We start from the raw sequence: 17,774 nt of genomic DNA, 5'->3' as shown, positions 1-17,774 counted from the left end.
GGATATATCCGTCACGTCATGTCACTTAACGTCACGACAATCGGGCCGCTGTCTGGAGGTGTCCCTTGGCGCGGCGTGTCCAGTGCAGCATGGCGAGATGTAGATAGCGGCCACGCAACCGACCTGCTGCAGCGGCAGAGCCGCTTGTCACTTGCGCAGTATAAGCAGGTAATTACTAGAAGCTAAATATCTCTACAAATACCATGTCCTTGAGCTTTATGTTTCAATAATATGGTAAAGATACTAGTTTGAAAATGTCAAAGTCAATTTTGGTAATCACGGATAGAAAGAAGTATTAGATAAAATGGACAATTGAATGACTATCGCTTCCGAATTCAAATGAAAAACATTAATAATCGCAATCTTCAGTATTTTTTCTATGATCGCTTACGTCATAGTACCTAAAGCTGAAGCTATCAAGCCAGAGAATCCGTTCGAGTCGGCCGCAGCGCGCCTTATCTCGCCCGATGGCATTCCTCCGGCCGACCGCTGATACGCACGACGGCCGACTGCGAAATGCTTTTAGCGCCCGTATACCGTGGCAACTGATCACCTCACAACAACAATATACGCTCTTAAGACCACCGCATTAGAGTCTCAAACTAATCAACTTAAGGCACCGATGGGGATAAAGCAAAGGAAGCCCTATAAATAGCGATGTAGAGTCGTTTTCGTAAGTGACGCGGAATGCGGGCGTCGAACAATACGCAATTCACCTTCGAGCGCGTCGAGTTGCGGTATTGCGGCTTCATTGTGTTAAAATAACGACGGAGCTCGCATTGGAAACGAACACGGGCTCGCTCGATAAACACCGCTTTTTATTTGGGAGCGACACTAACAAACTCTCTTGTCTACTGGCTCGACTGCATTACATTTGTATTAACATAAAAAAAAGATTGTTCACAAAATTGAGAATTTGTTGAATATAAAAGTATCATTCAGTTTATATGATAAAAGGAGTAACATAAACGAGGAGTAATTTACTTTAAGTAAGCCGGTATAATTTATAAATGTACATATCTTCAAGCATCATGAATTTGTATGTCTTTTTCCTCGTGCCAGCGCGTCGTATAATTTTCCAATGAGACTTTGCTAGCTGGGTGTTTGTCGAGAGTCGAGAAGCCCGACGACGAGCCGAACGGTTGACGTCATACTGTGTTAAGCCTCTACCTAGTTCGCAGGGTCGAGTTACGAGAAACCTCACAAACGCTCGCGCTACATCGACGGTTCTGAGTCGGTAGGCATGCGGGCGAGTGGAGTTGGAGCAGCGTTGGACGGCGTCCGGCGAGGCGGACACGACGAGCGAGCTGGCGGACGGGTTTCGAAGTGGAGGCGTATTGCGGTCACACAACCGGTATTGGAGCGCAGTCGCCGCTCGCCCGCTGCTCGAGCCCGAGCCCGATGTTTTAAGAAAGCCAAGTTGGGCGCTCGAGCGAAGTTAACAAAACACGATCGCTTTGTGGCCGCCGTTCGTTAAGGCCCCGACTTCGTAACGAAATGGCGAAACGCTCTTTAAGGCGAACACTAACGAAGTACCATGTTACTAACTATTTGGAAATACATTTTAAAGGGAAAGCAGTGCGCTGCTAAGCCATAACGCCTCTGGAATCTCTCTCAAAAGCCGTGCACATATTAAATTCACGACAATTGAAGACTATTCGTATTGGGAATAAAAAGTTACCGTGAAATAAAAAATTCCATACTACTGTAATATTCAAAAGTAATTAACTGCAACAGTAAGTTGAAAACAACATAAAGTTGAAAGAAATGTGAACGCTTCAAGTTTAATTTTTTTAATTCTACGAAAACACGTACATAAAGAGTTTTATCAATGGAGAATATTTTAACACACACAAGTCCGAAGGACTCGACATATACGTACAGAAATAGTTAAAATAATCCCGAAATCATGAATGAAATCGTACCCCATCCCTGGGATCAAACGCTTATAAATACTTACGTTGGTACATATACATATCTCGTGGACCGGCGAACAGTGGGTAAGTAGGTATATAGAGGTAATGCGCCGTCCTCGACGGGCGTACCCCTCAAGGACATTCCGAGGGAAGCCCGACAAGGGAGTTACAGATCTTCGCATAAATCTGCCAACTTTGAGAAATGCTTATCTAGACACAGTTTCTACCTCACCGCATGACAGTAACAAACATTGTTATCACGCTATAAATACTGCAAACTTATGGTTTTCGAGGATTCTGTTTAATTTATGTGTTTTCCAGGAATGAAAGCTAAGTGCTACTATTTCAAGTTCATCAATTAATCAACTATTAAGACAATTTATTCTTTAACTTCTATAGAGATTTCAAGTTGTGCTCCACAGGAAATAAAACCAGAGAATATAATAAATTTGATCCAAACACTACTAGGCCTAATGCGAGTTTAGATTTATTTTTTCTTCAACCTAAAACTACGCTACGGTACATATCGACTATCTTTCAAGAAACTTAACTTTATATAAGGATTCTTTTTAAAATGCGATGTTTGTTCGGTGCTACCGATGAAATACGCGTAACTTTGAATTCGATATAATTATAGCTGCCCGTATACACATCGCCCATACGACATTCTTGTACGCAACTATCACCTGGCGACGACTGTCAGTAATACGTAGAACTCGCAGCAGCATTTCCGAACGCCGGCCACTTGACATTTAACTGGACTTTTTTAATGAGCTGAGTAACAGGAAGGCTACTGCAGACATCGGCATTGCCGTTCTTGTCCGACGCAAGACAAAATAAGAATAAGTCGCTTATTCGTTAGCTTTGTATAGCTTATAAAATTTATTACGGAATACTCTTCTTTAAAGATGTTAATACGGCTAGATACTTTGACTTGGTTATCCATTCCATCCTATAAAGCTTCATAATGAAAGAGATTGGTTTTATAAAAATATGTAAGTATAAAATGTCGCCGGGGTGGCGTGTGTTGGGTGGGTGTTTTGAAAACATTGGAAGATTGTTGTTGCCGATTGCAATGATGGTCCGGCACGTAAGACTGACGCGTCGACACCCGGGGGTGGCGGGTCCTGTTTTGCGTGCTCGCCCCCTGGGTGGGGGGGTAAGTTTTTCACGAGGCCCTATATACCGCGACCACCCCTCACTCGTACATAAGGTGGGAGGACGGGGTGGTTCGCGCCCGCAAAAGGGGCAAAATACGGTGTACTCTGGGCGCCCGAGCTATGTGGGTCAATGTCGGGAAAGCCCGCGTCTGCCGGTGACGAAGTATGCACAATGAATCCGATCAACATGCCTCACAAAGATGTTACTCTCACCCTTACCGGCAACAAACGATTCACAAGATTTTACAAACATAGAAATATATACCATCAAAACACATACTACCAGACTTGCATACTCATAGTAAGTACATTAGTGAAATTACGAACTTCTACCAGACTCGGTAATAATTATTTATCGAATTAGGAGCATGCATCAGCATTCAACTTTAAATTGCACTAATGATTTAAAAATGTTTTCCAACACAACAAATAAAGGAATTGATATAAAATAAGAAATCTGCAGAACTAACTTTTAACACAGGTCTTTCATTTCGGATAAGACGTGATACAGGAAAACAATTGTGGAGATAACCAGGAAAAGATTCGAGAAAAAGCCGTCTTTACAACAATAAGGGAATTTGAAAATCCCAAAATGATAGAACGCCCATACATAGGCAGACTTATAAAGTTCAAATAAGCGTCATTGCAGTGCTTTAACGATGCTATTTTACCCCCAATATAAATAATCACTTTTTCAATACTTATTAAAACAAGACAAGGTCAATAAAGTGTATCTTCTCAAGGAGAAATGATACTAAATATTGATATAACTGGTTTAAAGGAGCGTTACTTTTGCTTGTTAGCTTCACGCGTGATCGCGGCAGTGGACACGCCGATGTTTCTCATTCGTCATTTGAATCTGTCAAACTTGGTATTGAACACAATCATTCATCAATCGAGGAGACGTACCGTCGTCTCAATTGCAGCAATTAATGTTGTTGCCATGCTCATTCATATTCATGTGACGCTACAACTGCGTTGTATGTAATACTGAACGCGTTCAATTACGATTGATTGAATTTTACATGATTTATGCGCTGCCAATTTACGTTCAACGCGACGACAAGTTCATGTGTCCTCGGCATTTATATTTAGGTTTAGTGAAAAGTGTACATTTAGAAAATCTACATAGGCAATTAAGTCCTTAATAATAATATCTATGGTATGGCGATGTACATACCGACAGCCGGTGACATGGAGCGCGAGCCGCTGGAGCCGGTGGGGCTGGGCGTAGGCCTCAGGTGTGGCGTGGTCGCGCGCCCCGCGCCGCCGCTGCCGCTGCCGCCCGAGTCATTGCTGTTCTGACCTGTCAGATCCTGCAACACCACAACAAACATTCCATATTAATATCGATGACATTGACTGTTCAAAACAATCTTCGTAAGGAGCCAAGCAACAGAGACACTTGAAATGTTAATCTTGTTTTTTTTACACCGATTATGGTTTTTATAGATCAATTTGACCGTAGCTTTTCAAATGTAAGTAAACGTACCTAGCTTTATCGATATTTTTCAAGATACATGTACTGTATATACTGGTATTGTAATCTGTACACAGAGTACGTTGTTTTTGCACGTTTACCGTCTGATCTGTGTGGCCCGCTGACGTTCACTCCACACGCCCTTTCATCGCGGGGTCCACTTTCCTTCATTCTCACGAGTCCCAGCCGATACATTCCTTTCCCTACTTTCGTCATAACAACTTTAAAAGCGAAACGGTACGCTACTTCACCGAGGTATTTATGCTTGTTGGTTTGTCCAGCACAAGTTACGTATCGTACTTTAACAAATCATTCACATTGTATATGTAATATACAGAATGCGCCTAAAATACAAATGATTTTACATATTATTTAATATTTTCTTAATAAATTACGATTTTGTTAAAATGGAAAAATAATGATTACTTGGATTACTAAATTGTTTTGCCTTGTTTAATTACGACACGCGACGTGATACCCTGATTTCGATTTCAACTTAATTTCGTATGGTGTGCCGAGTGACAGGTGCACAATATGTCAATATGAATTCTTCTTAATGGTCAAATGACATTCTTACTGCAAATAAGCAAAGGGAGAAGGAATAAGGCTGTTAAAGTGTAAACATTTTTTTTACATCGCAAGCTGGTTTGCCTCATTACCATTGCGCACCAACATGCGCACGTCACGACGCGTACGCAATTAGTATACGAATAATTTTCTATGTGAGACGCCTTGACACTACAACCTCGGCCGCGGCACCGGCTGCCGGCAACGGTTACTTATACACAGAGCACGTTCGTGAAATAAACATCACGAGGATTCCCCGGAATCGAACAAAACCGGTGCTATCTTTTCAAAAGTTCCACTCGAGCTATTGCTAATAGACCTTACGCAACAGACGCTCCTTTGTAAAGTGATGTCACGTTGCGTCAAAATGATCTTTATGAACAACGTTGAGGGTTCGAGTGGTCCGGCTATACACTTACCGTTTCAAAAGAAGTGGGTCCCTCGACTCGTAAATCAATCGTCGCTCGATCGCGTTTCGACCACAACGTTAAGGCGATTCGGTGCAACAAAACCGGCAATAGATGACAGCTAACTGCCCAGCGGACGCGTAAACATCGAGCTTTTCCAAGTTAAAACCTCGCGATAATATTGTGTTCTCTAAACGGGCGCGTTCACAGCGAGCGAAGGCGCTCGACGAGGCAGCAGTAGGCAAGTTGAGCCGACCCCCGCCGGCGAGGTTAATGCGGGGCGCGGGGCTGAGGGGTGCGGGCGGCGAGCGAGCGGGGCCGGCGCGGGGCGGGCGGGGGCAGTGCGCGATAACCGCGCCGATGTTTTTGCCGCGCTCCGGCCGCTCGCATGTCGGCGTCCCGCTCGCACTCGCGGCCGCTCTGCGCCGTCGCGCCTCGCCGCGCCGCGCCGCTCCGGCCGCTGTTTTATTGCCCGACGATTTTAACGTGCGCTCGCAACGTCCGCCGGAGCACAAAAGTTTTTATGGAAATTTCATTCCGAATGCGCCTCGCCCGCTCGCTCGCTCGGGAACGTCAATATAAAAGCACGATAACGAACGGACGAGTCAATTAATTATTATTGTTGGAAGCTGTCGGGACATGCCGGGCCGCGCGCTCTATCTACGTTCTGTTTCTGTATTGCTCTCGTACTGTTCTCCGCGGCGGACACGTCTTTTTACTTTAGTATTGAATAAAAGATGTAGCGCATTAGAGCACTGTAGTTGCGTTATAAATTTACAAATTTATCTACTATAAAATACGCAATGTTAAGCTCAGATATATCGGACATATTTTACATAACTCGATATTACGTAAAATATCGAATATCTAATTGCTAAATCTATCAAAAAGGGCCAGTAAGATATATTCCGCAACGTGCTAATCACGATATATATATTCAAGCAAAATTAGGATAGAAAATAGTTTTTCATGTTCAATGATATGACTCAAGGGTGAATTGTGATAGTCAAAAAGGGCATAACGAAGAAACGAGGAGTTACAACCGCATAAGATAATGTAAGGTGTGAAAATATAAGCAGGTCATTAAGAATAATTTAAAATTCACACTAGTTAGGTTAGAGTTATGGCTAAAAGATATTTGTAATGAAAGGTTCTACACAGCCAGTTAAAGTTGATTCGTTCGCGAGTCGGGGCAGTATTAGTTGCGTTGCGTTATAAATGCGACGACCGACTGCACTTGGCCCAAATCCGGCGCTCATCAACGAGAGACTGCGTCCGTGTTATATACTCCTATATGCAGGGTTACCACAATTACTTTAAAAGCAAAAAATTTCATGCACTTAGCAATATTTCTCGTAATTTCATAAATTAAATATGATGTTAAATCTTCGGACCAGACTAAGACATTAGAAGACCGCAAACATTTATATCAGAGGATTCTAAGATTTCCAAGATTTTAAACTTTTATAACCAAAAACGATATTGCATCGGATACATTTAAAGCTTACTTATTACCAAGTGTCTATTATAACATCTGAAAGAGTTTTTCTATGGGTAAATAAGAAAGTGGCTACAGTGTCGGCTTATTTTAATTCAAAATATATGAAGAGATGTAAACTTTATTTGCCTACTACCTACGTCTGTATACTACCTACAGACGCGATATTCTCGCTGCACAGTTTTCAGCGACGGCAGCCTCTTAATTCGGAGTGGCGCTGTAATGCGCGGCAGCTAAGTGGACTAATCAGACTTAATGCGACGACAAAAAAGATATAGGGGCTTGCAAAGTTAAAATATGTACCTCTGTGAACATAATCCTTTCATGTGTTGCATTTGTGAGTATTTAATAGAACCGAGATATTTTACGGTACTTTTTTTGTAGATATCTACTTTAAGCGATTAAAAAGGAATTAGTTTGCGTTACAATATTGCAAAGAAACCGTATGTATCAAATGATAAACACGACTTTATATTAAGAGAATAAGGAAATTATCAAAACGAGAAGCACAACTGAGATATTCATGTTGGGAAAAACACACCGTGGGGAATTTTCGTACGTAGAAGTAGACTTGTTCGTATTGCTAAAATGTGTGCGTTTTACTTTTTAGTTAACTAATTTTATGATTTAATATTTGAAGTTGATCTAACGCTAACGTTTTCTAGTTTAGTTAATTCTCATGCAATCCAATGTAATCCTTAGCTTTTAGAAATGAAACTATCTTTTTTTCTATCGTGTATATAATTATTACCATTCCTTTGTAAAGATTTCCAATAAGCTACACATAATGTGAGTCGTAGCGTGTCAGTCGAGTGACTGCAGCCAGATGACTGACGCCCTGTCGAGGCTAGGTCAGTGGCACGTAAACCACGCTCCAGGGCAGCGCACACTATATTTAGCTAGCTCGATGGATCCTATACGGAGAGTAGGGTTGTTAACTTTCAAAAGAGATCGATGTAAGATTTCCGACGAAAAACAACCACAACTAATGATCACTTGCCAGCCCCCTCTCCTTAGCCGACGACTATAAGAAAACATAATCCGTTTCTTATCCTTAGCAGAAGGAAAAAAACAAGAAGCAGTGACTGATTTCACATTATGCATTATGACCCGAAAACATATGCCAAATCAGTATCCCCAATTTAGTGAAGAAGTATCCTGCGAAGAATTTCGCTCAAATCATAAGTGGTGGTAGCCCTAAGGGGAACACAAATACCCTTCGAGAGTGCTTCTGCTTCGCAAGGCGTAGGTCCTGAGCAATACGGTCTGTGAACGTGGGCAGCTTCTATTAATAATTTAATGAGATTCGATGATTTTTCCCAATATAACTGGACATTTACTTCATTTCCTGTTGTTGAGCACCAGATAAGCATGACCAAAAAAATAGAAATTAATTTATGACTTTAAATTATATTCTTAACAATACAGAGGGGGTTCATCAGGAATATTCGTGAAAACCTTTTAGTAACGTCATCGACAAAATTTGTATTTGATTTCTGCAGCGCACCCGCACGCAAATTTTGTTGCTGACGTTACAGTGTGTTCTGGCAAATTACACACGAATATACCTAACATACCCTCAGTTTCCTATGTCAAATCGTTTCAAGGTGTATATTAGTTAAATTTCCAGGACAACTTTAAGGTACGTCTTATGTGCAGAATAAGTAACAAGGTAATAAGCAACTCTTTGCTATTCTAAGGGAAACGCGTTCGAGATGCAAGAAATAAACACATTCACAACTCTACAAGCTATTAAATAAAAACAATCAAGATCCTTAACATCTCAACGGCTACTACAAATACGGCTGCAAATATGTACCTAACTTCAACGAGTACCCTAATACAAATTAACATCAGTAAGAAGAACTTCACACACGATTATAAGATAATCAATTTCCAAGCAATAACAAAGCTTATTCATTCAAAGTCGCTAGTGTTGTTTATATGTTGACACTGAGATATGCAGTTGCATCGTCGAGCATGTCTTAAAGCGGGATGATCAATGTCACTCGCGCAGAGATGTCGCGTCTTTGATCGCGGTCGCCGCGGGGTCGTCGACCGGCGTGTGAAAATGTTACTGCCTCGGAAATAAATAATTCACAAGGCTAGTTGTTGTACCACGTGCGGTGCGCACACGTATGTTACGTACGTCAATATATTGTTACGCAAGCGGCTCGTCATCGGCGCAAGCGCAACTCAATTACCTTCGATACTGACCTGACGTGCCAAACTGCAATACTAATCGACATTGACCCTTCAGACTTCCCCAATAAAGTTTTTAAAGGTAAAAGGCTGGATGCCAGACACTAAAAAAGCATGTATAAAAGACACTTTTTAATAAACATTTTCTACAAATAGAAAAAAAACCGTACAATGTTATATGCTAAACTTACGAAAGCACGTGTAAAGCACGTTTAATCAGTATGCAGAAATCTAAACGGCAATTAAAATGACCACGTGGCACCCGTTGCGATAATCTGCGCTCGGCCTACAATGTGGGTGTGTACCGTGCACCCAGCCTAGCACCTACTGTTGAGTTACGTAAACATAAGTAGTACAGTTTATTGTATGTCTTTATAGGCCACCTGTTAGTCAGTGTGGGAGAAACAGCTGATGGGGCCCCGAACGAATTATTATTATTGTTGTTGTCGAACGCCTTACACCCCGGTTTATTTATTTTCGACGGGGTGAGAACTGTGGGACAAGGGTGGCGGGAGGGGGTTGTCGTAACGAGCGCGGGTCGGATCTCACTTTGACGACTTCTAGACATCGTTTGCAAGTCAGTTCGCAGATCAGAAGCGTAAAGCTTATTAGTATAAACATGGAGGTTACTGTTACTACGATTACAAATTAAATTTACGTAAGTAAAACTTCTCGTTTTGTTTCATTCATAAATGCAAACAATTCTTATAAAACATATATAATTATCGAAATTTGGTTCTACATCTAGCTGTCATTAAAACACAATAAGGAATACATAATAGTATAGTTTTCTTGCATGTAATATACACATATCTCGATAATTAGTATTTAGAGCTGATTTCAGATTTCATCTTGGCTACTATACTTGTCTGCACAACACGGAAAATTGCTTATTCCATACTTTTTTCACATTAATTCATAGTCGTTGCTGTGATGGTGTTGTATTTTAAACCTAAAATATCGCTTCGACAAACATACAAGCCAAACATTTCCACGGACAGCTATGTTGTCGTATGTCGGTTGTAAAAACATGCTCGCGGTCTGATGGCCGACGGCGACGAGCAAAATGATGGTGGACGAACACGAGGCGGTAATCAACGTGGCAGCGGGTTTTTGTAGCAAATGACATGTTTGCCTGCCGCCCGCCATCGCTCGCATGACAGACCCATCGCTCATTAGAAACCTTTAATAACCTGACCTCGTAGTTTGTTCAAAACACACTCATCCGCTCGCAATAGTTTACTTTACTGTACGCGTTACGATTGCGTCCACCATTATCGTGTAGCGAGTTCTAGTGCACATTAACTGCACATGGAAATATTGCTTGATGAAGCCTCATCAATCAAGTTTCACCATCATTTCGCTATTGATTAAATACCATTGATATTTAGCAATCGTTTGACACCAAAAATATTTTTCTTACATGTTGCAAAACTTGTACTTTTTCAACTTTAAAGCACAATAATGAAAGTTACTCGGAACAGAAACTAAACTTACTATGCAACAGACATTGTGAAAGTAAAAAAAAAACATCTGTACACTTGACATACAAGAAAATATTTCACAATGAATTCAATGTATAGATATTTTTTATCACATCCAATATCAGCATCCAAAGCAATAAACGTGCTGAGAGTGCTCCAACAAACAATAACGGCACACTTCGCTGTTTATCATTCAACACGATCGAGTTTAAGATATCAGAGAGGAGAGAGGGAAAAAAACACGAGCACGCGGGAACAATGTGACCGTCCAATTAAACGAAATACGAATACGTCATCGAAAGGTGTTTCCCGAAGAACACACACACGCACGCACGATCAGCTGAGCTGGTCCGATTTGAACGCACACAGGCGCACCGACTGTTAGAGAACATAAATAATGACGGCCCACCTAAATAGCTATACGTAACACGTCGTATTATAAGTGCGCGGCCGGTGGAGGAATGCGCGATACGCCGACGTTTTCACCAAGTCTTTGGATTTTACGTCGGAGCTAATAAAAGCGAGCGAGCGAATGTGCCGCGGCGGTTAGGACATTCTCTGGCGGGTGAGCGGTATGAGATCGCATTAAATAATCAGTGACGCGAATAATCATTACTATAGGCGCATACGCGACCAAAACAATACTATACATCTCTATAAGTATCGAAAGAAGTTATTTACAATGCGAGGACAGTATGATAGATATGTGTGAAGAATTTGAATTCCTTTATGACGGCTGGGAGAGACATGAACAAGAAGTAAATACTGTGAAGACGTTTCCTGGAGAAAAGGACAATGAGATGAGAATTTCGTAAAAAGTTAAATGTCTGCGCTGATATTCAAATATGATACCCGGTAATAAAATTTTCAATCTTTATAAAGAGTTTGGTTATAAAAGTATGTTGAGGATTTCATTAGAATATTACAAATGTAAGTGTTTATTTTTTTCATATTTCACAGAACACAATATTATGTAAAAGCTTGCCACGATTTTGGCAAGAGAACAACATTTCTATTAGACATAAAAAAATATTTGGCGAAAGCACTGCGACAACATTAAAATAAAATAATAAAATATGTTGCAGTATGCAAAGGTGTTTTATAAACGGAAATCGAAGAATAAAAAAAGTCATTTAGACGAGAATGTTTTTGCCACTACATTACTGGACACTCGACTTAATCACGAGCCTAGTGCTAACTAAAGATTATTATGATGGTTTGCTATACGATCCAGAGTGGGAAGCGAATTTATTTCTTTAACTGTTGGTGATGTAGACAATGTGATGTCGTTTCCTATAAGAATGATCATCAAAGTATCCAGTGTTAGTTTGTAGGGTGGCAATGGCAGTAAACAAAGAAACATTGCGATGTGTATCGGGCAGTTTTACGACTACAATAAAAAGCGAAGCAGGGGATATCACGAGACGAGACGAGATATAAATATCGTATTATTGCTCTATCGCCATCATTACCTATTCAATTAGTAAGGTTATGTTAGGAGATTCCTTTGTGATATGAATGTTTTTCACATGTTACGGCAATAGATAACCATAAGAAAGCGTGTCATATTTCGTTCTCTATTAAGTACATAGATAAACCTCCTTAATTGTTTAAACAATCTGATGTTTTTCAGTGGTAAAATTACAATTTACTTTTGGATATATTCCAGATTTATTCAAAGATTTAAACCTGTGACCTGCACCCTTAGAGCAAAAGGAACTCAAGTCTGTACTACACGGTTGTTTTCTTACAATTAGTAACAAAATGTTAATTTAATCGTAAAAACAACGTGTTTATTCATATCATAATAAGAATTTAGTTAATTCACTCTTTTATCAGACATTATCAATACGATAAAAAATTATTTGTTCCGCAGAGCTTTTAACAAATCGCCGATAATTATTAAATGCTGATTAATTTTAACAACATAGGTAATTTTAACACATTTGACATTTAAATTGGATATAACTTAGTGAACATGACAGTAAAAATAATGTAGGGGTATAAGGCCATAACAGATATTACTAAATTCGAAGCTGTTATGAAAAAAAAAACATAACTACTAGGAGTATTCAATTAAACTAAATTGGGTGCATCTCCAGCTTTATTCCTATGTGAAAATGTTCCCCAAAACATAAAAAAACCTTTTAAATTTCCGACAATAAATGGCTTATAGCATCACTTTACCTATAGTCTGTTTTTCCTCATTCGTTCTCGGTATCAGATTCTTGATCCTATCTAATTACCAGACGAATAACAAAATTTACTGTTCAAATTATTTTTTTAAATCAACTCGGCATAAATAAATGTTTAGTTGACATATTTGTATGGAACAACTCTAATAGTATCAGTCCGAGCGTGGTGCACTATAAATGTATTTTTAGAGGACTCCGGTCATATGATAATAAAAACAAACATCTAGTCACACCGCCACAAAATAGAATCTGCGAATATCGAGCCAACGCACACAAGAGCAGTGCGCTCGGATGTCACGCACACAACAGCGCTACGCTGCCGGCAGATAAGAATCGTCCCATTTTACATTTAGTCATGCGGCCGATACTTACTGAGCTCGCAGGCAGCCTTATGACGACGGCCGTCTTGAATACTTGCAGGGACGGGCACGGACTGAGGGGAAGCGCGCACATGCACTTCGCTCACACACACGGGCACACTCACACGACACTGGAAGTTTATATGTGCTGCTGACTGTGTAGGTTGTAATTCGTGTGCGCGGAGTTACTAGTTGCGAGATGGTACGGAGGCGTGAGAGGTGCCGGGTTCGATAGCGGGCAGCGGTGCGCGCGTTTCAGTTGGCGCACGGCGACTGGAGCGAGAGACGCGGTGAGGGGGGCGCGGGCCGGGGAGCGATTTCACCGCGCGCGGTGCGGGGGGCGGGGGGCGCGCCCGCTGCGACGCTGCACGCACCCGCCGCTATCACGCGCTCGGCGCTCCGCGGACCCGTATTTTGTATCAAATTGCCGCGCTATCGTCAACGTATGCACACAACGACTATTATATTGCTCAACATTAACCTATACTTAGTTGAAAGTTATTAACTAGAAGGCAAAAAAGAAAAATAAAAAGTAGGTTTTGCTTTAACCGTTCGTAACACTGAAAAACTGTTGCAACTTTTGAAAACCAATAGGGCTAGTAAGCAATACCATCACTAACAATACGCCAATGGTTTCGACGTAACCGTTATCATTGCAAAACATCGTCCTTTTTTGTCATAAACATATTAAATAAAATTTGTATTGACGTGCGAGATCCTGCATTATGCCAAAAAAAAACAAATATAAACAAGTCTTCTCTGTCAAAAATCGAGTTGAAAAGCCTAAAAGTTTTACAAATGACCTCGCAGAGATCAAGAAATTAATTGTTTGGTTACAAAACAACAAATGATTTTGTCAATTAAAACGAACAGAGACAGGCGGTTAGGCTTTATAAAGTGTTTGTGGGTCAAATTGAGGTATCTACGTCGGCCATAATTGAGTAGGTGCGAACGGCGTTCGGGGCCGGGCCGTAGTCAATTAATTGGGCATTATTGATCGGATTGTGTGCAAACGCGGTATGTGTCCGCATCCACGTCGCTCTCCTCTACATCTCATTACAGTTGCGGTGCTAAACCTGACCTGTTGGGAATGCCAATCGCTTGATTGCACGTACTGTATGCAAAATTATGACTTAATATAACCGTTATAGAAATTACGTTCATATAATTACGATGTAATAGAAAAATAGATATAGTGTCTTTTTTAACATGTGAAATTAATGAAACTCATAAAATTCGTAAGATGAATAAATAAACAATAGATAAAGCACTTTGGTCCCGGCTTAATGCAATGAGAAAAAATAGCAACTTTACGAGTTGGAGCGTAGAGTTATAAAAAATCTAAATAAGACAAGGGCCCGTTGGGGGTTGGCGCCAGCGCCTCCCGAGCGGGTCTCGAACAAAAGACGCCCAAGCGTCTGCGGCGCAGTCACCGAATTCTAATGCATCTTAGATACCTCTGATAAACATCAATTACAAAATACACAAATCATAACAAAAAACTTTGCAAGAACCTCCAAACTTCATTTTATAAAATCTCTGACAAACTTTGTAAATTTAAAATCACATTGGAAGGTAAGGATCTTAAAATAAAAACTGCGAATAAAAAAAAAAGGCGGATCGAATTGAATATTAGGAAAACATAAAAATACTTTGGACCGAGTCGAGCTCTGTATATCCCAAGAAAAATATATGCAAAAGGATGGAGCGACGAGTTTGATTATAGTTAATTTTCGATATAGAAACCAGTTCTGTGGCGACGGTCGACGGTCGCACGCCGGCACCACGCAGGCAGCGCTCAGCAAAATAAAACGAATACATTTTAGTAGGTTAGTGAGGATATTTACGATCGGATTCCTCCATTGCGATTATGCAGTCATTACTTACATAAGCGGTCGAGACCGCGCCGTAATTAGACGATTTGTCTCCCAGTCGGTCCCTTCACGCGGACGGTGGTGGCTTCGCCCAAATTAGACAACGACGGAGTCATCTTCTCGCCTGAACAAAGCGTCGTCTCTAATTTAAAATGACTTTGACTGATTTGCATTCAGTAATTTTCCTATTACGGAGAACAGAAATATATATAGGTAAAATATTCATCGGCTGACTATCTAAGGGGAGGGTTGGCAGCGCCATCTGTCGGCCGGCGCGGCCACTCGGACCGGATACCCGACCAGTTTCGTAGTGACACCGAACACCTGCAAGATTGGATGCTCGCATTGCGCCGTATTACTATTTTGCTTCGATGGAACTATCGGTTATTATTACGTTTTATGATATAAAACAAGACATCTTACAATTTTGCTTAATAAAATTTATATTATCTCCACAATGATGCATGAAATTTAAAAAAAATAAAAACGTTACCACCTTTTGATCTACATTTCCATCTACATCTTTAGAGGTGATTTTGTATCCTAATTATACAAAACTGTTTAGACATAAAACTAATTAAAAAGCCGTAGAGGTGATTTGATGTAAACAGCAGTGGGTTGTTTCGCGTATTATGTAAGTATAAATAAGGAGCTTTTTAAGTACGGCGGCGTGTCGATTGTGCACGGCATGTGGGTCAGTGGCGAGAACGGAGGCAGGGTCGCGGCGCCGGCGACAATGGTTGCGTAATCGACCATTGTCTGCTCCGCAATCACCAAGACGATGTTCTATTTTACTGCCATCAAAGATACCAACAATAATATCAACAATTTGGTCAAAATTCTATCAATTGATGTTTAACTGAATCCATGACAATCACAGAAAGAATAGAGTAGAGGAATTACTTGTAGTTACTAAAAAGGATTGTAACAAAAACCCTCCGTGACCAATGATAAGAGAACCCTTTAGTTTGACAGTTAGCAATTGACAATAAACAGTTATGTCAAAGTGAGGCGTCAGGAGGCAATAAAAACCATGTGATGCTAGTAAAATAAAACACAAAGCGGTATGTCGAGGCTACAATCGCACACGGGACACGGGCGAGAGGAGAGATAAGGGGTTCGAACGCCCACCGCATCGCCTAGCCGACGAGCACGTGTCTTTATTATTTATAGCTCTCTGACGACTGACAAATGCTGAATGAACTTTTCTTTTCGTGACAGAAAGTGCGCGTGTGTGCGTGTCCCGTCGACGATGTAGGCCACTGCCAAGGTCGAATGTTTAATATAAAGTCTGGCGTCGGGACATTAAAATGGTCGGCCCTCCCCTCCCCGGGACCCTTCCGCCCCCGACCCCGGCCGGCGGTCGCAATCGCTGCACTCCGTTATTTATTATCTAAAGGCATCCCCCTGCTGTTCACAAAAGGCCTTAAGAATAATTAGCGCAACCAGGTCAGTACATAAGTGCCGTTAAGACTTTATAGGGATTATCTGATTGTTTATGTACTAAAGATTTCCCGTCATAGCATTTGTACTTTATATTGATGTTTAGTACATAACAGCTTTATATCTTTAGATTCCAAACAAGGACATTTTACTGTACTTAAGCTACCAGCTCTTGTTCGACAACTCTATCCATAAAACATACAACACATAAAGAGCGTACAGTCAGCCAACAATGGCACAGCGAGTTGACAATGCGAGACTTATCAGTGTAAACAGGCAAGCGTAATACGGCAGTGGGAACAGCTGACGAGATAAAATTGAGGCATCCCTGACCTATTCCAGCGGCGAGGCCCGTAACCGATGATTACAGTTGCGGCGCTCAGATAGAGGCCTCGGTCAATACCGATGAATAGGAAGTGGCCCGGCGACATTGCGGGGAACGACCCCACAATAACTGTTACACTATTTGACTAAAGAATCACGCATAAAAAAGGGTTTCTTATCGTAATAAAGCCCTACTGTACAAATTACGTAATTTAAAAATTCAGACAACTATAACAATGACCAAGAGCTACGAAGGCAAACTAATGCAATAATACTAAAGAACACGTAGGCTAGTTTTGCTTGTTTCTAATTTCACGCGGGCGTAGTCGCGGACGAAAGCTAGTTTTTCATAAAACAAAATCTATCTTTACAATCTCAAAAGATGATATAAAAGTATTGACAGTAATATAGTTACTGTATTAATTTTGCAAACGTAAATATTTATAAGAATTGCTACTACACTATTTACTAAACAACACGCGTACAAATCCTTAATTATCAAATTCGTCTGGCAGAGGGATTCCCCGTTGGAAGACTGCCAACAGGAAGCGGCTATATTAAAATACATTTCACATAATAAAATATGTTAAAGCTCTGTAAATAGACAGCAGGTGCGATACAAACATTGTAACTATTGAGTAAACGATCATCGCATCACAAAACTTTAGACTAAAATTAATTGTATAAACTTTCTTTTACAGACTATCTTTTGATAAGCTTGTAGTGTACATATTTACTTGTAAAGAATTACAAATCACAGCGCACTAGTAACTTTTTTTCAAAAAGTATTTATCTATACATCGTTGTTCTTTATTTGAGTACTTTTAAATTGGACTATATCCTACGACTATATAATACGACATTT

The 17,774-nt window shown here is 40.6% G+C and overlaps 1 protein-coding gene across 6 annotated transcripts in view; it reads right to left on the bottom strand.

Moving 5' to 3' along the window:
- LOC106110343 (trithorax group protein osa-like) overlaps positions 1-17,774 on the bottom strand; it is a 67,817-nt gene that overhangs the window by 12,679 nt on the left and 37,364 nt on the right. For all 6 annotated transcript variants that reach the window (XM_013292134.1, XM_013292136.1, XM_013292133.1 and 3 more), the window contains exon 5: positions 4,257-4,392. In XM_013292134.1, the coding sequence (XP_013147588.1) occupies positions 4,257-4,392 (136 nt within the window). The remainder of the gene's footprint in view (positions 1-4,256; positions 4,393-17,774) is intronic.

Source organism: Papilio polytes, unplaced genomic scaffold, assembly GCF_000836215.1.
Source record: "Papilio polytes unplaced genomic scaffold, Ppol_1.0 DF820678.1, whole genome shotgun sequence".
Taxonomy (NCBI): Eukaryota; Metazoa; Arthropoda; class Insecta; order Lepidoptera; family Papilionidae; genus Papilio; species Papilio polytes.
This window is presented reverse-complemented; position numbering and strand designations above follow the sequence as displayed.